General features: G+C 39.1%; 1 protein-coding gene across 2 annotated transcripts; it reads right to left on the reverse strand.

Moving 5' to 3' along the window:
* Nucleotides 1-5,917: 5,917 nt before the first annotated feature.
* On the reverse strand, nt 5,918-20,109 carry LOC144987067 (uncharacterized). Of its 2 annotated transcripts, none has more exons than XM_078935991.1 (11): nt 19,515-20,109; nt 15,020-15,083; nt 10,604-14,793; nt 10,274-10,335; nt 9,429-10,095; nt 9,256-9,320; nt 8,945-9,135; nt 7,721-8,034; nt 6,612-6,673; nt 6,379-6,527; nt 5,918-6,287 (listed from the first exon to the last, which is right to left on the reverse strand). In XM_078935991.1, the coding sequence occupies exons 2-11, from the start codon at nt 15,063-15,065 to the stop codon at nt 6,199-6,201; spliced, it is 5,835 nt and encodes a 1,944-aa protein (XP_078792117.1). In that variant the 5' UTR covers nt 15,066-15,083; nt 19,515-20,109; the 3' UTR covers nt 5,918-6,198. The 2 variants fall into 2 exon arrangements, with proteins under 2 accessions (XP_078792117.1, XP_078792116.1); XM_078935990.1 differs by having other exon boundaries at nt 10,604-14,850.
* Between the last annotated feature and the right edge of the window lie 847 nt (nt 20,110-20,956).

Raw genomic sequence — 20,956 nt, forward strand, 5'->3', positions numbered from 1 at the left:
AACGTAGCCAGGATTAGCAGTATGCTAACACAGGTTAACAACATTAGCTTTGGGTGGCGCTGCATGCTGTGAATAACATCAGCCTTTATTTAGTCGGGACACGACTGGAAACACAAATCCACGTGATTGTTTGAATGTTTTCTAAGGACTGAGCGACATTTCTGCTTTGAAGCTCAAACCGCTGTGTGTCTGCTGACGATCCGAGCTGTGCTCAGCTCAGACACACACTTTTAGACCCGGTTCTGATTTCGGTTGCTTGTACCCCTAGAGCTGCGGGACGGATCGCAGTCTTAAATCTCCCACATATACCACTCATGTTACCCCCCCCCCCCTTCCCATCAAACACAAAGCTGTAAATCCGCACTCCGCCGGTCCTTTTCGCTAGTTAAGTGCGGGAGCAGACTACACTTCTTTTCTATTTTGTTTGTTACTTTTTTGTTAAAGTCACTTCCCTCAGTTTATACTGGATCATCGCAGATTAGTCATTAGTTGGGAAATAAAATGAAAAAAGCAAAATAACGAATAGCAGTTATATAAGAACGAAAAATGTAAAAATGCCCCCCCCCCCCAGGCGATGTCATCGTCCATCCCGATGGTTGACAGCAAACATCGTCAACGGCCAATTTAAGGGACATCGCCCAACCCTACCATGTACTACTTTTCAGGGCTCGCCCTCCATCTTGGGTTCCTATTAAACAAAATACAACATCTGAGCTTCCTCTGAATTTATATTTATATTCAGCTAGCCCTACAAAGCTAATTAGGCAAACAAAGAACCCTTTTCTTAAAAATTCAATTAAGATATGGAACTTTTCACATAAAAATGTTGGAGACACACCGGTGTTGTCACAATTCTCACTTATCTGGGTTAATAACAACTTTCTACCTGGCAGAGCAGATGGTGGATTTAAGATATGGTTTACCAAAGGTATTAAAAAAATCTCAGACCTCTACACATCTAAAAACCTAATGTAATTTAGTCAGCTGTGTGAAAAATACAATATCTCAAGAAAACATTTTTTTTTAAGTTTTATCAGTTAAAACACTTCATTTTTTCCACACATAAACAACTGTCCTTACCTCCACGGTCTAAAATTGAAGAATAAAGAAAATCTTGCAAATATTTTATTAGGCAAAAGGACAGATTTCTTTGTTTTACAATCTGCTTTTAACACATTCAAAAGAATCTTCTGTACAAAAGTTAGAAGCGTGGAAAATCGACATATCAGAAGACTTCTCTGAAGATGAATGAGAAATGGCTTGTTTGAAAGCTTAGACACAATCGGTCAACACCAAATTTAAGCTGCTGCAATATAAATGGTTGATGCGCACATACCTTAAACCTGGTAGACTCAACCACATATTCCCAGACATATGTGTTAAGTGCAAAGTGGACATGGGAAATTTGGTACACTGCTTATGGGAATGTCCAGTGATCCAATGCTTTTGGAAGAGTGTAACTGGATATATTGGTCATTTAATTGGAAATAATGTTCTGTTGTGTTCTAGATTATGTGTGTTAGGTATATACCCTCAACACTTTGTAACACAGAAACAATCATTTTTCATCGACTTTGGGCTTTTAAAGGCAAGAGCAACTATTGCAATGTTGTGGAAGAGCATGGACACACCCTCGATGACAATGTGGACGAAAGAACTGATGACATGTCTAGCTTTGGAAAGATTGACATATATTGTTAAAAAAAGAAAAACCTTCAAACTCTTGTGGAATCCTTATATAAGTTTTTTTTCCAAGCCCATTCAATGCTAAACAATGACTTAAGTGCTTGTGTAACCCTTGTGCTATCTTAGGCACTTTAACATTGGGAGTTGGGTCATCTAGACCCACTAGACAGTGCGCTGAACCTTTTTCTTCAATGATTTGTGATCTTCACTGGTGTCCATGGATTACATGAAACAGAAAGACAGGTCAGGGGACATATAAAATGAAGAAGCGAAAATTGTGTTTTTGGTGTTTTTAACATGTTCTTGTGGCATGTTTCTCATGATGAAGAACATAGAATAAAGATTTCAACTGTATTTCTGAGTATTTCTTTATTCAAATCGTTGTGAATCAGGATCAGACGAAAAAATGCCTTTTGATAAATAAAGCATATAAGTTTGATCGGTGAAGAGAAACTAAGAGGAGCTGAGTTCAGAAGAGCCGTTCAGTTTGTTAGGTCATCAGTTCATCTTCTCCGATCATCTTAATTCAGTGTTTCATTAAGGAGGCCTCATTTTCGAAAGTAACTGTTAATGAAGACATTTGAGGGCTATATTTTTAACACTAGAACGCCCAGGATTTTTCACTCCCCCTGCAGCGTCCAGAGCACAGCCAAATGGCTGGGTGGCTCAAAATGACTAATTCAACAGCCTAGAATTAGCCACCTTTCATTTGTAAATGCAGCAACTACTACAACTACCTGATCATCTGGATGAAGACATTACAATGTCCTAGCTAACCACATTCTTTGCTCGGATCAGGGTGGGGGAGGTTTTCTGCTTCAAAAGAGCCTCCAAGTTCTGACAAACTTTGACTCCCAGTGTGTCAATTGAAAAACCAAGATGCCTAAATTTTACTACACGGAGCAGACATTGAAAATTAAACTGGAGCAAGTCAACCCATTTGACTCTGAGGGAAAAGAGATATTCCTTCAGCAGGACTCAGACTGATATTTCTTCTGATAAGATTTCATAAACATCTTGTTCTCATTTGCTGATTCTAGCAGTTGTCTATCCATTCATTTTCTGTGCCTGCTCATCCTGGTCAGGATCACAGGGGTCTGCTGGAGCACATCCCAGCTAGTCACAGGCAACTGGGGAGGGGTACACCCTGGATGGGTCACCAGTCCATTGCAAGGCCACATAGATGAATAACCAGGCACACTCACATACACACCTAGGAGAAAATTAGAGTCATTTATTTAACCGCATGTTTCTTGGACTTGGGGGGCAAAAGAGGTCTATTTGAATTGGAATTTATAGTTTTAACTAGAATTCAACTAAAAACAATAAATTTAAAACAAACAGGTGAAACAACGTAGCTTTACATTGCTGAAAGTTTTCGTTGTTCAGATCTCAGAAATCAGATCACAGATGAGGAGATTTCACTGCCATCAGAAAAGAGAGGACAACAGAGAGGAGACACACTGTGCCAACAGAAAAGGCATAAGATGGCAAAATGTGGCATGAAGAAAAGCTTGGGAGGCCTCTCCATCACAGCCCAATTGAATGTTACACTGCTGAGGAAGAGCCTACTGCTTTGGTCAGAAGTACGGTGTCGACTCGCTTATAGAGTTTCCTGTGTTTCCTCACTCCGGACATGCTTCAGACGATTCGGGACTGTACTGTTCAGCATGGACGTCAGACAGAAGACAACAGCTGGTTCATGGCCCTCCCTGAACTATTGGGGTTCATTGCCATCTTCCTTGTGAGGGGAGGGATAAAACTTCCATCCATGCAAAACGCAAGATGCAAGATGGTCAGTGAAAATGGGAAATCCACTGATCTCCAAAATTATGGTCAGAAACAACTTCAAAGACATCATGCAGCATTTACAACGAGTTGCGATGGACAGGTTTCCTACAATCTCCAATGTTTGGGGGGTCTTTCAACCAGAATCAGTAAAAAACTTCGCACAGGTACATGCGGGAACTGAGAAGGCGAAAAAGGAATACAGTGTTTGGTGACAAGCTCCCATACCTGGCAAAGGGAAACGGGCAATGTGCCAGGTGAATGGTCAGTACAAGAACAATAATGCCAGAGTGTGCTTTGTTGATTGCTACAAGTATACCATGTGGCAAATGCAGAAAGGAGATTGTGGGGCAGTACCAAGTATGTGCAGACAAGTAGTGGGTTGAAGATATCACTTTGACCACAGGATTTCTTTGCTTGAAAATTTCAGTATTATGTCTGTAAAGAAGTGTCTCTTGTGCATGAACGATATATCTCAGCCAAAAAAGAAAAACCAAACTGTGGTGACCTCTTACTAGAAGTGACAGAGGTGAGGGGAGATAATGAAAACCTGCCCAGCCACTTGGCTTGTCCTTTTTGCGTGACAAAAGAAAGGCCTAATGGCGGTGCTGTTCATGTGCAAACTATGTTGAAGGCTGTTCTTTGGGCATGCAAATTTTAACTAATCCAGCCACTTGGCTGTCCCTTGGACATTGTAGGTAGAAAAGCCAAATGGCTGCCCTACGGGCGTTCTAGTGTTAAATCCTGAATGTGTCCCAACCTTAACCAGACTCTGCCCTCAGTTAACTATGTGCAAATTGAGTTTGAGATCCCCTGTTTTAGGTTAAACAGTCTGAGCTGTGCTACTATAATGGGGGTGAGGAGGATACTTAGGACTCTTTGGTGGTGGTGGGCTGTTTGTCTGGGGTTGGGTGAGGCTTTGTGGTGGGCCCCAGGTGCAGCAGGGCACTGTTCTCTGGCTGGGCTTCGGGCTCGTGCTCTCCGTGCTCCTGTTCCCACCTTCTAGCGCTGGGAGCCCCTGTGGCTGTTCTTTGGTCTGGGTGGTTGACTTCGGGTCGCCCATATGGCTGATTCCCTTGATATGCATGGGGGCCCTGGCTACCACTGCTGCCTCACCTTCGGCAGAGGTCTTAGTGATAGAGCCCTCTCCCAGTAGCAGTACCAAGTATGTGCAGACAAGTAGTGGGTTGAAGATATCACTTTGACCACAGGATTTCTTTGCTTGAAAATTTCAGTATTATGTCTGTAAAGAAGTGTCTCTTGTGCATGAACGATATATCTCAGCCAAAAAAGAAAAACCAAACTGTGGTGACCTCTTACTAGAAGTGACAGAGGTGAGGGGAGATAATGAAAACCTGCCCAGCCACTTGGCTTGTCCTTTTTGCGTGACAAAAGAAAGGCCTAATGGCGGTGCTGTTCATGTGCAAACTATGTTGAAGGCTGTTCTTTGGGCATGCAAATTTTAACTAATCCAGCCACTTGGCTGTCCCTTGGACATTGTAGGTAGAAAAGCCAAATGGCTGCCCTACGGGCGTTCTAGTGTTAAATCCTGAATGTGTCCCAACCTTAACCAGACTCTGCCCTCAGTTAACTATGTGCAAATTGAGTTTGAGATCCCCTGTTTTAGGTTAAACAGTCTGAGCTGTGCTACTATAATGGGGGTGAGGAGGATACTTAGGACTCTTTGGTGGTGGTGGGCTGTTTGTCTGGGGTTGGGTGAGGCTTTGTGGTGGGCCCCAGGTGCAGCAGGGCACTGTTCTCTGGCTGGGCTTCGGGCTCGTGCTCTCCGTGCTCCTGTTCCCACCTTCTAGCGCTGGGAGCCCCTGTGGCTGTTCTTTGGTCTGGGTGGTTGACTTCGGGTCGCCCATATGGCTGATTCCCTTGATATGCATGGGGGCCCTGGCTACCACTGCTGCCTCACCTTCGGCAGAGGTCTTAGTGATAGAACCCTCTCCCACTTTTGTCTCACTTTCTACATTCCATCATTGTCCCTAGTACTCACCTGAGCACAGGGGGCCACTCACCTTTACACAAATAGATTATTTGTATGTATGCAGGAATAAAATATGCTTGACAAGTTTGTTTGTATGCATATTTTTGTGCGTGTGAGCTGTCCTGTATTTATGTACATGTCTGTGTGAAGGTTTTTGCAGGTATGGCTGTAATTTTAAATGTGTTTTGGATAAGTGTCTGTGGACACGCCCAGCCCTTTTGATAAACATCTACATTTGTACGACGACAGACCTTCAGCCATAATCTGTTTGCTCAGCTGCTGGACAGGACAATAAAAAAAAAACACACTTATTTAAAGTAGCTATCATTTATACCCGTTGCTTTGATAAGAATTATATTTATGCCAAGTTAGAGTTGATACTATCTGTCATTCATTACCAAAAGTGGGCCAGTGGGATAGATAAATATATAAAATGAGTGGATTAAGACAGACACGATTGAGACAGCATTTAATTTAGTAACAAATTACACAAAATATTCAACAGATTGAGATAGATTTTTAAAGGCTTATTAAAAAAATGTTTCGACAAGTCATACAATTTTACAAATGAAGTTGCACATTAGTCCGCTGAAACATGCTATAGACGTCATTTTTAAAATGTTCCTTCCAAGTCATTTAAAATCTCTCTTCATCGGAAGGTTTTAAATATTTTCACTTAATTTCAGGGTACCTGCTTCAAGCTCTCCATGTGGATTTCCTAAAAACCGAAGTTATTGTTGAGTTGACAGTATCCATGACAACGTCACCATGAAGATTGCAGTGATGAGACTGATCTTGTGACTAAATCCTTCTGACACCTCTGTCAAAAAAAAAAGACAGAAGGCATTGCATTAGACTATTAATGTCTGATTTTCTACACTTTACTAAACAATTTTTAAAAAATTTCTTACGTATGCCGTCCACTGTAATAGAAGTGGTGTCAATGTTGAATGCTGTGATGGTTGATGCTGCACTTATCACAACATTTGCAATTTGAGTGCCACTAGGAACTGACGTGGACGCAAAACCAAGGTTCATGTTGTTAATGATTGATCCATTTCTGAAAAGGTATGCAAATATTAAGTCATAGGTACAATTTTAATGGAATATTTAAAGATGTTATCAGAATACCATAAACTCTTACCTGAAAGAAACCACAGTCAAAAAGCGAAATGAAGGAAATGTTTGTTTGTAGAATGGTTCAAGCTGCAGAAAAATAAATGCAATATCTTTTAAAGTGTATACTTAATTGTAAAGCCAAAAACCATAAAGCACCAGCAGCTGTTTTGTTTAGCAAAGCTCATGAAATTTCTCCAGATTATCTGACTAAACCTCTCTCTGTTGCTTCAATAATAGCATTTATGAGGGTAAAGATTGTTTCTAAAACAGAAGTATACTATGAAATACTTTAAAGCAGGGGTGTCAAACTCATTTTGGTTCGGGGGCCACATTCAGCCCGTCTGATCTCAAGTGGGCCGGACCAGTAACGTAAAAGCAAATTTACAGCTTTGTTTTAGTTTTTTTACTCAATTTGAAAAAATGCCTCAACCAACATAGTAGCCTAATCACTTGGGGCCAATGGATCTCGAATAAAATTAATTTCAATTTAAAAAAAAGTTGGTCTATTTATTTTTATACAGACTGAATATTTAACATCTGACACTGAAGCGATCCAGAAAAAATTCTTTATGGTGAGTCTCATAGTGGTGCTGAATGTTATTTTCTTTGAGCACTGACACCTGTTGATGACATACCAAGCATGGGGGATTTGCATTCAGCTTTGTGAAAGAAACGAAAAATGTCAATTTTTCCTGGAAATATCTTCATTTCACTTTGACAACATTTTGGTCATTAGGGTGTCACTACTGATCATCCTTATAGCAAGATAACAGTGGTAAGGCTCGAAGGGAACCAAACTGCATCTTACCCAGACACAGAGCTGTTAGGTTTCACTTTTGGCACATGCAGAGTTATGCTGTTCCCCTTTTTTGCCTTTCCTTTGCTCCCCCTAGTGGCGGAATTGCGCATTTCGGTTATTTCTTTAAAAAATCATAACTCGCCACAGGCATGGACTAGAAACTTGCTTTCTTTTTTAACCATCCTTATGATTTTTACTCTTCATGTGTGGGCCGGACTTAACCACCTGGCGAGCCGGATACGCTTGACACCCCTGCTTTAAAGCATAAAAATTGTCTAAGTAATAAAATGCATTGTGTAAATTTGTCAACAGACAAACTTTTAAAATATACTTACTGTGGACTTCAACATTGCTGCTCGACTCATAAATGCTGCAGATGAGGAGTCCAACAAATCAGTTGTAAATTTTTCCAAAGATCTAAAAGTCAATTGTTTCACTGTAGTTGCCTCAGCAGTTGTAGTTTGGGTGGTGGCTTTAGTAGTGGAGATGGGTGAATCTGCAGCAGTAATTGTAGTTTGGGTTGTAGTTTTAAGAGTGGTGGATGCATTTGCAGTAGTTGATCTTGTTTCTGTTGTTAAAGGTGTTGAAGTTGTTCCATTTGCCACACCTGTGATAAATGTTGCATTTGTTGGATTGATTTCAGGTATTCCTGTAAAACAAAAACACAAAATCTAATGAATAATTTTAAGAGTAAGCACAAAGGAATACTGTACTATACAAGAATGATTTAAAAAAATCTTTCACGGTTCTTTTGAAGTTTCATTGCTTAGCATTTAGGTAGTCTTCATTGCAGTTTAAAGATATTTTTTGTGTATGAGGACAAGCAAACAAAATTATTAAAAAAGTAGAGGATTGCTTCAATGCTAATGAGAAGATGGAATAAAGTGTGATGAAAAAAATTTAAGCTAATGAACTAAACAAAATTTAATAAAATTTCATTGAATTTGTTGAATTTATTAAATGTGAACTAAGCTCATTATTTTCATTTAAACACACTAAAACACAGGATCTTGTTAATCAAAAGAAAAAAATAGTGTTATCTATGTTTTAAAATTAAAACATTTAATATGGTTTAAATGATGCATTTAAAATTATGTAAATGATTCATAATACATAATAATTAAATTATTCATAATACATAATAATTAAATTATTATGTATTATTAATTATGTAAATCCGTTTTATAACTCTTAAACTTATAAAACAGATGTTGTCGTCCATTTTTCGAGTGCTAGCAGCTAAATGTAAGGGTAGAGAGAAGTCGTAGGGGATAGGGAATTATTTCAGATTCTGCAACTGTCTGTGTTTTACACAGCAGAGGCACCATATGTTTTTAAACAAAGAGCAGGCACACATATTCAACATGCACAACCACGGGAGTTTAGCAAATACAATTATTCATTCGAAAGGGGAGGGGTCATCATTTAAACCATTGATTTACTGAGACCAGGGGTTATGGACTAAATCTGAAGTTAATGCTGGTGTAAAGCGTAATAGAATTAAGGCAGTGTGGTCCTGAAGGAACATGAAACAGTAACTTTACAAAATGTTTTCTTACGGATGATTTGGATGGAGTCAACTCGAACAGCAAAGGTGGTGTTGAAGATTGTGCTAGCATTAGCAACCCCCTCTGTTAAAGTTTGTGTAACAATTTCAGAGCTTGGAATTTCCTCTTTTGTTGTGTTTTTCCGAAACTCTACCCCCATTTCAGCTTCAGTTTCTGATGCCCGTCTTCCAGTTGGAGCTATCCTGCAACGGAGCCAATAAAAAACAAACAAACATTAGTTTAAATTACTTCCACAAATCTTTTTTTTGTTCTTTTTGTAACTTGCAAAGTTTGGTCAGCATTAGTCTTGGGTAAAATCTTACCTAAATGCAACCACAAAACAACGCACGAAGAGAGGACCAAATCTGGCCCTGTAGATGAACTCGTACTGTGGAAAGTGACAACAAAATAAATTATTAATTAAAGAAATATTTAACCCAATATTTTTTATTTCATATTTTAAATGAAAGAGACTTGATTTCAGCATTGTACTTACTACAACTACGACTTGCTTTTCGAGGTTCTTAAACTTTGTGCTGGTTTTATCCTCAAGTTCTGGTTCAAAGATCTGTGTGATAACTGCTGCAATAACAAATACTGGTGGTGGAGCTTCAGTTGTGGTAGTTGTAGTAGTGGCAGTTGTTGTTGTAGTAGTTGGTGACGTTGTGGTAATAGCTGGCGTTGTTGTGGTAGCAGTTGTGGTAGTAGCCGCCGTTGTGTTATTTGTTGCCATTGTTGCTGTAGTTGTTGTTGTGGTAGTAGTTGGTGTTGTTGTTGTAGTTGTTGTGGTAGTCGGCACTGTTGTTGTAGTTATTGTGGTAGTCGGCGTTGTTCTGGTAGTAGTTGGCATTTTTGTGGTAGATGTTGTTGTAGTTGTTGGTGTTGTTGTGTTAGTAGTTGGCGGTGTTGTGGTAGTTGGCAACTTAGCAATGTTTGTGGCAATTTGCTTGGATGTGGTAGTTCCAGTTGTTGTCTTGACTGTGGTTGTAGTTGGGGCCACAGTAGTAACAACTAATGGGTTATTCACAGTTATAGAGTTGATATCAAGTTGAAGGTCGGTATTAATTGTTGCTGCTTTGACTAGAACGTCTATAATTTCAGTGTTATTAAGCACTGATGTTGATGCAAAAACAAGATCTATTGTGCTGATGATTGATCCATTACTGTTGAAAGAAAGTAAACTTTAATGAATGACTTTAATGAAAAATCTATCTATGAATTGGATGTTGATACACAAGCAAATGTTCAAGGTATGAAGATTGATCTTTTCCAAAACATGAAGTTATGTCTTTATAGCTCGAAAATATTTAAAAGACTTTTGAAAATACCATAAAATTTTACCTGAAAGAAATCACAGTCAAAAAGCGAAATGAAGGTGTTGCTTCTTTGTAGAATGGCTCAAGCTAGAGAAATTGATAAAAAGCATTTGTTACACTTTGATACCCATTGTTGCACGAGCACTAAAAAGTAACAAATTACACAAATATTTTGTAACTGGTTAACATCTCTTTGGTAATTAAACTAAAAGAGTTAATTAATTAGTAGAAAACAAAAAATGGATGTGTTTCTAAAGTCAAAGTATACTGTGACATACTTTGAAGTGTAGATAGTTCCAAGCAATAAAATTCATTGTGTAGAATTGTCAACAAGCAAGCAAAAAGTTGCACTTACTGTGGACTGCAACTTTGATGCTCGATTTGCAAATGCCGAAGATGAGGTGTTCAATAGATCAGATGTAAATATTTCGAAAGACCTAAAAGTCAATTGTCTAATGGTCTGCGCCTCAGTAGTTGTAGTTTGGGTGGTTGCTATAGTAGTTGGGATGGATGCATCTGCAGCAGTAGTTGTAGTTTGGGTGGTGACTTTAGTGGTCGCGATGGATGCTTCAGCAGCAGTAGTTGTAGTTTGGGTGTCGGCTTTAGTTGTCGGGATGGATGCATCTGCAGTAGTAGTTGTAGTTTGGGTGGTGTCTTTAGTTGTCGGGATGGATGCATCTGCAGTAGTAGTTGTAGTTTGGGTGGCTGGTTCAGAAGTCGGGATGGATACATCTGCAGCAGTAGTTGTAGTTTGGGTGGTGGCTTTAGTAATCGGGATGGATACATCTGCAGCAGTAGTTGTAGTTTGGGTGGTGGTTTTAGTAGTCGGGATGGATACATCTGCAGCAGTAGTTGTCGTTTGGGTGTTGGCTTTAGTTGTCGGGATGGATGCATCTGCAGCAGTTGTTGTAGTTTTGGTGGTGTCTTTAGTTGTCGGGATGGATACATCTGCAGCAGTAGTTGTAGTTTGGGTGGTAACTTTAGTGGTCGGGATGGATGCTTCTGCAGGAGTAGTAGTAGTTTGGGTGGTGACTCTAGTGGTCGGGATGGATGCTTCTGCAGCAGAAGTTAAGGTTTGGGTGTTGGCTTTAGTTGTCGGGATGGATGCATCTGCAGTAGTAGTCGTAGTTTGGGTGGTGTCTTTAGTTGTCGGGATGGATGCATCTGCAGTAGTAGTTGTAGTTTGGGTGGCTGGTTCAGAAGTCAGGATGGATACATCTGCAGCAGTAGTTGTAGTTTGGGTGTTGGCTTTAGTTGTCGGGATGGATGCATCTGCAGCAGTTGTTGTAGTTTTGGTGGTGTCTTTAGTTGTCTGGATGGATGCATCTGCAGCAGTAGTTGTAGTTTGGGTGGTGGCTTTATTAGTCGGGATGGATTCATTTGCAGCAGTAATTGGAGTTTTGGTGTTGGCTTCAGTTGTTGGGAGGGATGCATCTGCAGCAGTAGTTGTATTTTGGGTGGTGGCTTTAGTAGTGAGGATGGATTCATTTTCAGCAGTAATTGGAGTTTGGGTGGTGGCTTTAGTGGTTGGGCTGGAAACATCTGCAGCAGTAATTGTAGTTTGGGTTGTTGGTTTAGAAGTCGGGATGGATACATCTGCAGCAGTAGTTGTAGTTTGGGTGTTGGCTTTAGTAGTTGAGATGGATGCATTTGCAGCAGTAGTTGTAGTTTGGGTGGTTGGTTCAGAAGTCGGGATGGATACATCTACAGCAGTTGTTGTGGTTTGTATGGTGTCTTTAGTTGTCGGGATGGATGCATCTGCAGCAGTAGTTGTAGTTTGGGTGGCTGGTTCAGAAGTCGGGATGGATACATCTGCAGCTGTAGTTGTAGTTTGGGTGGTGGCTTTAGAAGTCGGGATGGATACATTTGTAGCAGTAGTTGTAGTTTGGGTGGTGTCTTTAGTAGTTGAGATGGATGCATTTGCAGCAGTAGTTGTAGTTTGGGTGGTTGTTTCAGAAGTCGGGATGGATACATTTGCAGCAGTAGTTGTAGTTTGGGTGTTGGCTTTAGTTGTCGGGATGAATGCTTCGGCAGCAGTTGTTGTAGTTTGGGTGGTGTCTTCAGTTGTCGGGATGGATGCATCTGCAGCAGTAATTGTAGTTTGGGTGGCTGGTTCAGAAGTCGGGATGGATACATCTGCAGCTGTAGTTGTAGTTTGGTTGGGGGCTTTAGTAGTCAGGATAAATACTTCTGCAGCAGTAGTTGTAGTTTGGGTGGTGGCTTTAGTAGTCGGGATGGATTCATTTGCAGCAGTAGTTGTAGTTTGGTTGGTTGGTTCAGAAGTCGGGATGGATACACCTGCAGCAGTAGTTGTAGTTTGGGTGGTGGCTTTAGTAGTCGGGATGGATACTTCTGCAGCAGTCGTTGTAGTTTGGGTGGCTGGTTCTGAAGTCGGGATGGATACATCTGCAGCAGTAGTTGTAGTTTGGGTGGTTGGTTCAGAAGTCGGGATGGATACTTCTGCAGCAGTAGTTGTAGTTTGGGTGGTGTCTTTAGTAGTCGGGATGGATTCATTTACAGCAGTAGTTGTAGTTTGGGTGTTGGCTTTAGTTGTCGGGATGGATGCATCTGCAGCAGTTGTTGTAGTTTTGGTGGTGTCTTTAGTTGTCGGGATGGATGCATCTGCAGCAGTAGTTGAAGTTTGGGTGGCTGGTTCAGAAGTCGGGATGGATACATCTGCAGCAGTTGTTGTAGTTTGGGTGGTGGCTTTAGTTGTCGGGATGGATACATCTGCAGCAGTTGTTGTAGTTTGGGTGGTGGTTTTAGTAGTCGGGATGGATACATCTGCAGCAGTAGTTGTAGTTTGGGTGGTGGCTTTATTAGTTGAGATGGATGCATTTGCAGCAGTAGTTGTATTTTGGGTGGTGGCTTTAGTAGTGAGGATGGATTCATTTTCAGCAGTAATTGGAGTTTGGGTGGTGGCTTTAGTGGTTTGGCTGGAAACATCTGCAGCAGTAATTGTAGTTTGGGTTGTTGGTTTAGAAGTCGGGATGGATACATCTGCAGCAGTAGTTGTAGTATGGGTTATGGCTTTAGTAGTTGAGATGGATGCATTTGCAGCAGTAGTTGTAGTTTGGGTGGTTGGTTCAGAAGTCGGGATGGATACATCTGCAGCAGTTGTTGTGGTTTGGATGGTGTCTTTAGTTGTCGGGATGGATGCATCTGCAGCAGTAGTTGTAGTTTGGGTGGCTGGTTCAGAAGTCGGGATGGATACATCTGCAGCTGTAGTTGTAGATTGGGTGGTGGCTTTAGTAGTTGGGATGGATACTTCTGCAGCAGTATTTGTAGTTTGGGTGGCTGGTTCTGAAGTCGGGATGGATACATCTGCAGCAGTAGTTGTAGTTTGGGTGGTGGCTTTAGAAGTCGGGATGGATACATTTGCAGCAGTAGTTGTAGTTTGGGTGGTGTCTTTAGTAGTTGAGATGGATGCATTTGCAGCAGTAGTTGTAGTTTGGGTGGTTGTTTCAGAAGTCGGGATGGATACATTTACAGCAGTAGTTGTAGTTTGGGTGTTGGCTTTAGTTGTTGGGCTGAATGCTTCGGCAGCAGTTGTTGTAGTTTGGGTGGTGTCTTCAGTTGTCGGGATGGATGCATCTGCAGCAGTAGTTGTAGTTTGGGTGGCTGGTTCAGAAGTCGGGATGGATACATCTGCAGCTGTAGTTGTAGTTTGGTTGGGGGCTTTAGTAGTCGGGATAAATACTTCTGCAGCAGTAGTTGTAGTTTGGGTGGTGGCTTTAGTAGTCGGGATGGATTCATTTGCAGCAGTAGTTGTAGTTTGGGTGGTTGGTTCAGAAGTCGGGATGGATACATCTGCAGCAGTAGTTGTAGTTTGGGTGGTGGCTTTAGTAGTCGGGATGGATACTTCTGCAGCAGTAGTTGTAGTTTGGGTGGCTGGTTCTGAAGTCGGGATGGATACATCTGCAGCAGTAGTTGTAGTTTGGGTGGTTGGTTCAGAAGTCGGGATGGATACTTCTGCAGCAGTAGTTGTAGTTTGGGTGGCTGGTTCTGAAGTCGGGATGGATACATCTGCAGCAGTAGTTGTAGTTTGGGTGTCTTTAGTAGTCGGGATGGATTCATTTGCAGCAGTAGTTGTAGTTTGGGTGGTGTCTTTAGTAGTCGGGATGGATGCTTCTGCAGCAGTAGTTGTAGTTTGGGTGTTAGCTTTAGTTGTCGGGATGGATGCTTCTGCAGCAGTTGTTGTAGTTTGGGTGGTGTTTTTAGTTGTTGGGATGGATGCATCTGCAGCAGTAGTTGTAGTTTGGGTGGCTGGTTCAGAAGTCGGGATGGATACATCTGCAGCTGTAGTTGTAGTTTGGGTGGTGGCTTTAGTAGTCGGGATGGATACTTCTGCACCAGTAGTTGTAGTTTGGGTGGCTGGTTCTGAAGTCGGGATGGATACATCTGCAGCAGTAGTTGTAGTTTGGGTGGTGTCTTTAGTAGTCGGGATGGATTCATTTGCAGCAGTAGTTGTAGTTTGGGTGGTGTCATTAGTAGTCGGGATCGATGCATCTGCAGCAGTAGTTGTAGTTTGGGTGGTGTTTTTTGCTGTTGTAGTGAATTCATCAGGAAGAGAAGTTGAAGCTTGGTACGTTGTTTTAGGAGCTGTGGTGGGTGCATATGCAGTTGTTGTAAAAAGCATGGCAGTTGTTGCACTGGTCAATTCATTAGCTGGATTTGTGAAATTCATTGCATGGAAACAGGTACACATACATCACTTTGGTAATATCTGTTTTGACGCATCAATTAATATTATTCTAAATTGTGAACTTACATGTCAGTAGCACCAGCAGGGCTAATAATATTTGTTGGGCTCCCATGGCAGTTTGGTCTTTAACCTATAATATTAAAAACACAACGTAATTAAGTACATGATATATTGGTAGTGGTGCTGGTGGATCTTTACGTAACTATAACTTTTACATAACTAGTAATTATCTCAATCTTCATCGTGCAGTTATTGTTGACTGTTTTTTTTGAATACTTGTTTCAAAACAAATAGCAGTACACCACCAATGTTTTATCTGTCATTTATAAATCATTTTCCTTCAATTAATTATGGCCCGCAGCACTCACAGAGTGCAAGGACCATATTGTAATTTCTGTTTTATTTCCTCATACCCAGTAACTGTCTCCCTACTCCCTGTTTCACAACTTTACACACGACTTTCCTTCCAAGAACTGTCAGGGTTCTACCATAATTCAAACAGCAATCTGCAAGGTTCTTCAAACATTTTTGAAAACTTATTTTTTATTGATGTTTTGTCTTTTATTTGGCTATGAATTTTCTCTGTCTTTTAGAGTTATACCATTTGTCTAATTTTCCAATCACACTTCAGTACACCCATGAGTAAATTTGAGCTTTGGGAAAATTTAGTATAAAATGATAGCAATTCTTCTACAATCCAACAAAATCCTTGTCAAGATCCTGCAGAGGAGCCAGATGATTCCTGTTTATCAAAATGAAGTAAGCATTTGTGGAGCAAAAATACCTTTTCTGTCACAATTGTCCTTTTCAAGGTGTCATGGAAAGCCTATAAATGTTGCAGTTATTTTTGACAGACTTTTATAGATAACCCTTGTGCTATCTGAGATGACCCCACCCTTACATTGACGTGTTCTCCCTACCATGACAAAGGTGGATAAAGGTGGAAAGATTTCATGTAATCCATGGACACCAGTGAAGATCACACATAATTGAAGAAAAAAGGTTCAGAGCACTGTCTAGTGGGTCTAGATGACCCAACTCCCAACGTTAAAGTTCCTAGGATAGCACAAGGGTTAATTTATTTATGATGAATTAAAAAATTACTCTCACATGGATATTTTGATAAATTGTTTAAAAAAAAAGAAAGCGAGGAAGAATAATTAACAAGGAAAACTCATAATTGCCAAAATCTGACATTTAAAAACCCTGAAAATTTGATATTAGATTTGACATTGTTGAAAACTTCTAAGTCAGATCAATTTATATTTTTTGTTGTATATACCTTTTAAATTTGGCCGTGTTGCTTTTATCTGTTAAAATAGCTGTCAATATTGCTTTTCTAGAGAATACACCTGTCTTAACAGAGGGATTTCATAACGTGGAGAAAAAAATAACTTTTACAAAACAATCTGAGAAGTAAAATTGTACAGCTTCAGGCATGTAAATATTATATTTGCAGGTAAGTGACCATTACACAGGAGGGCGCCATTCTATCATGTAAAAACAATTGGCTGATTTTAAATTGAGCTTTTAAAGAAGTTTCATTTGCACAACTGCTATTTGTGGCACAACCCTTCTGCAGCCTTTAGCATGCATTATTTTCATTAGTGCACCATTTGATAATGGTTTGGATGTTTGCACCAATTTGTTTGCAATAAGGTAGCTATCATTGCTCCATTACTGATGTCACAGCTGCAGTATTTGCAGATGGTTGTTTTTTCAGTCCAGCTTATAGTTGGTCTCTCTTCTTAACTGCCCTGCAAGTGGTAAAAACTTTTCTCGAGCCTCATAGTGGTGCTGAATAGAGGGAGGCTCGAGGGGAACCAAACTGCATCTTACCCAGAGCTGTCAGGTTTTTTATTTTGGCACATGCAGAGATTAGCTGTTTCACCAGTTTTGCTTTTCCTTTGCCCCCTCTAGTGGCAGAACTGTGCAATTCGGTTATTTCTTTAAAAAAACATAACTCGCCACAGGAATGGACTAGAAATGTGGGCCAGATTAAACCATCTGGCGGGCCAGATAAGGTCCGCGGGCTGTTTGTTTGACACCCCTGGTTTAAAAGTACTGGAGAAGCTACATTGAGCAATATTGAAAATAAACAGCACTTTATTTCCTCAATCATACTTTTAGAACCTTATTGCCTTATTGGTTAAGGCACATTTATTCATTCCATTTTTTTAATATACTGAAAGACTTTTTGTTGTGTAAATCAGACAATGTTGACTGTTTCCTTTATATATTTTAAGTTACCAAAATAAAAACACTGTGAATTTGACTGGGTAATAGCAACTTATAGATGAGATACAGTTGCAGTGCTTAACATTGTGATCATTAAATAAATTGAATTTGACTTATTTTATTACAATGGAAGACTTTTTGAAATTCAGGTAGAGTTTTTCATAAGTCATACTTACATAAAAAAAAAAAAAATGATCCGGTACAATATCGGGATACCTATTGTATCATGGGGGGTGTATCGGGATATGTGTCGTATCCCCAGACTACAGTATGCCAATAAACTCCCCTAAATATATATATATATATATATATATATATATATATATATATATATATATATATATATATATATATATATATATATATATATATATATATATATATATATATATATATATATATATATATATATATATATATATATCATACAATGGTATTTTTCTCCTCACTCTCACTTTGTAAGTTTTTTTCTATGCAAAAATGCAAAAAGAAAAAGGAAATAGGAAGTAGAGATAACTACAGTACAGATACTAAGATGTACAGATAAAAACAGGGTTAGATGATTGAAGCTGATTCGCTGTGGAACAAGTTAAACAAGGAGGAAGTACAGGTAATTATTACATTAAAAAAACATTTTGATGGAAAACCATAATATCAGTTAGTACTTGCAAAGTGGCAAACAGTTTATTTAAGCCAAAAACGATTGTGACATGATGAAACATGCTGACTTTACAATTGTGATTAAACTTCCAAGCAATTGTGTTTTTGTTATTGGCCTAAATGAATTTAAAGAAAATAAATGTCACATTTTCAAACATGGACACATTTTTTATTTTTTATTTGAATGTTTAAGATTTCTTTTAAACTGGGTCATCTATTTATTGTCCTTCCCTATCCAGATTACAGTCAGAACTGCTGGAGGCATTCAGTTGAAGGCTAGACAGGTTGCCAGTTTTTTGAGTACTAATATTGAGAAACACATTTCATAATAAAACTTTTTAGCATTCGGATGAAAATTCTCATCCTTTCTATGTTGTTTAAAACTATTTTAATAAGAGACTGCACATTTTAACTCCTTGATCTCTCATGCAATTATTCTTAGTCTTTATGTATGACATGTTTTGGAGCATTTCATAACTCTCTGACTGTCTTTAGAGTTCATCAAAAGTCGGCATCTACTGAATGTGAACCTGTTTCGCCACCAACTCTATTGTTGCATAAGACTTCAACAATAACTTGAATAAAAAAACACATTTTACTTTTTAAGGATTTTACCATTTCATCATCCACAACAAAGGAGCATAAAATAAACTTCTTTTTGAAGTCTATAAACCATTAGCAATTGCAAAAATTGTGCAAGAGTATGTAAAATGTGTATCTGTAAAGGAAATTCTTTTATTATTACCATTGTTTAAATGTATTTGTTTAAATGTGTGTTTAAATGTTAACTCAGATTGACCTTTTTACCTTTTTAGAAAACCGTTGGGTGTTAATTCTTATGCTTCTCATCCCCAGCAAGGATGAGGGGTTTTACGACACACTGTCCTTAGCAGATAAGGAATACTGTTTGAAGTTAGAATCCACCAAAAGGGGTCATTATACAACACCCCCTAAAGAACTTTTCTCTTTGTCTGGAAAATGTATCCTCCTACTTGAATTCTTAATAAAAGGAGCACGGGGAGAAGAAGTCCTTTGAGAAGAGAAGTGTGGTGGATGTTTTCTGACACACTGACTTCTTCTCCCTTGTGCATGAAAAACTTGATTCTTTTTGTTGTCTGTTCTTTCTGATTGTGTTTTCCTTTAATGTCTAGATGCATTTATCTGACAGTATCAAAAAAGCTCTCCAATTTTGAAAAAGAAAAAAATTAATTAGGATTTAAAAGTTTTTATACCCAGGGGAACCAAACAACAATTTTCTTCAGGGCTCTTAAAGTTAAATAAACAAATTTGTTTTTTGCTTGTTGATTTTGGGGAAGATGCAAGAGCCAGCAAACAAACAAACAAATGAATAACAAAAATGGGAGGGGGGGAAATACATAAAAAAACTTGCCAAAAAAATAAAATAAAATAAACAAGGGCCAAAGTTAACCCTGCGGGTTAGCCAGGGTATGCACAACATTTCTATTTTTTGACGATTCTCAGATTTTGTGTTTACAATTTTATGCAGTTTTAAGGATAGAAAAAAGTTGGTTAAAATATTTAAAATGCATTACAAAACGTTAACTTAAATTGTTTTTCCCAAGCATGTCAGTATTGCAATGCATTAGTCATGATGATAATTGGTATGAAATACATTCTTTACCAAAATAAAATACATACTTACGTGTAGAGAACTGATTCCAAACCTGACTCAAATGAGCATCAAAAAGAGTCTCTGTTCTCTTCTAATGGCCGTCATTGAAAGTTGTATGGCTGCCCAATAAACAAGAATGATCCTAGTTGATGGGTTTTATATCTGCTGCAGATAAGAAGGCTGTGACGTAAATAGTGACATGTACAAAATATGAGAGCTGAAACAAAATGAGCCAAAAAAAAAAAAAGAAACTAGAAAGGTGAGAAATCCTCTGCTTCAAGTTTAATGGAAAGATTTAATCTTCATTACCATTGTTATTCATTCCATTCTACAACCAGTTTAGTGCTACTCAAAGAATTATAAAGTAAAGGCATGAAACTTCCTGGTTACATGCTTTTTCAAGTGCACATAACCAGACGACTAGTAACACTTGAGCTATGGAAAATTTTGATATGTTTAAAGTTAATTTTGATTTTACCATAGAGTGTTACATTATTGCTTTAGTTTAAAATCCCTATGGGTTTTAAGTTCCCACATGTGAATTTGTGTGCATATCACAAATAAAGCAATGTATTTTGAAGCAGATACATATTTTTGCATTGATGTTGAAAAAGAGCTCCCTTAGCTACCATCCCCCAGTGGTCTTTTGAGAACCTTCAAAATTAGGTACTTCCTCGTTGTCTGTGATTCCAGAAAACAAGAGCCTGGAGGGCTGGGCACTAGAAATAAAAAAAGTATCAAAACATTTCTCTGGCTAGGTTTGTTTATCCCAATAAGGCCAATAAAGTCATTTGCATCTAATTAATAGTTATAAAAAATGACAGTGATTTTTGTTAAAAAGGGTACTGATTTGAAGTAAGGATTAACCCAAAAAAAGGTTTGGAAAAGGCAGAAAAGTGCTCCACAGTCCATGAAAGCCAGTACGTCGTGACATGTAAAATTTACTGATCAAAAGTGGCTTAAAAACACCCTTGTGAGATGTAGTAAATCCTATCCTTTAAGCATCACATCACCTGCTACTAGATTGGATGTGACTGTTAGATACAAGTGAATATTTTGTTGATAAAAAGATGTAAACATTAGACAGAAAGGGTGTTGTGGAAACACATGTGAGTCACAGAACATTCAAAGTGGTGCTTCTGGCCTGCAGTAATCAATGTCTGCATCCCACGTCTAAACGCACTTGATCCCATGTGGAGTCACAGGAATGCTGAAGCCAACCCAGCTACTGTTGGGCGAAGGCGGGCACACCCTGAACATGTTCCCTATCTGTTGCAGGGGCCATTCAACCACACACACTCACACTGAAGGACAATTTAGAACAGTCAATTATGGATCTTTATGGATAGTAGAATGAAGCCCACGTTTGGCCATTCTAGAAATTGGTTTTTGATTGTTTCAGATTAGTCAGAAAGTTCATGTCTCCATTTAAACACAGTTTCAAACTCAGCTATGAAATACAATTAGGCAGT

Source organism: Oryzias latipes, chromosome 18 (assembly GCF_053564925.1).
Source record: "Oryzias latipes strain Hd-rR chromosome 18, Olatipes_Hd-rR_3.1".
Lineage (NCBI taxonomy): Eukaryota > Metazoa > Chordata > Actinopteri > Beloniformes > Adrianichthyidae > Oryzias > Oryzias latipes.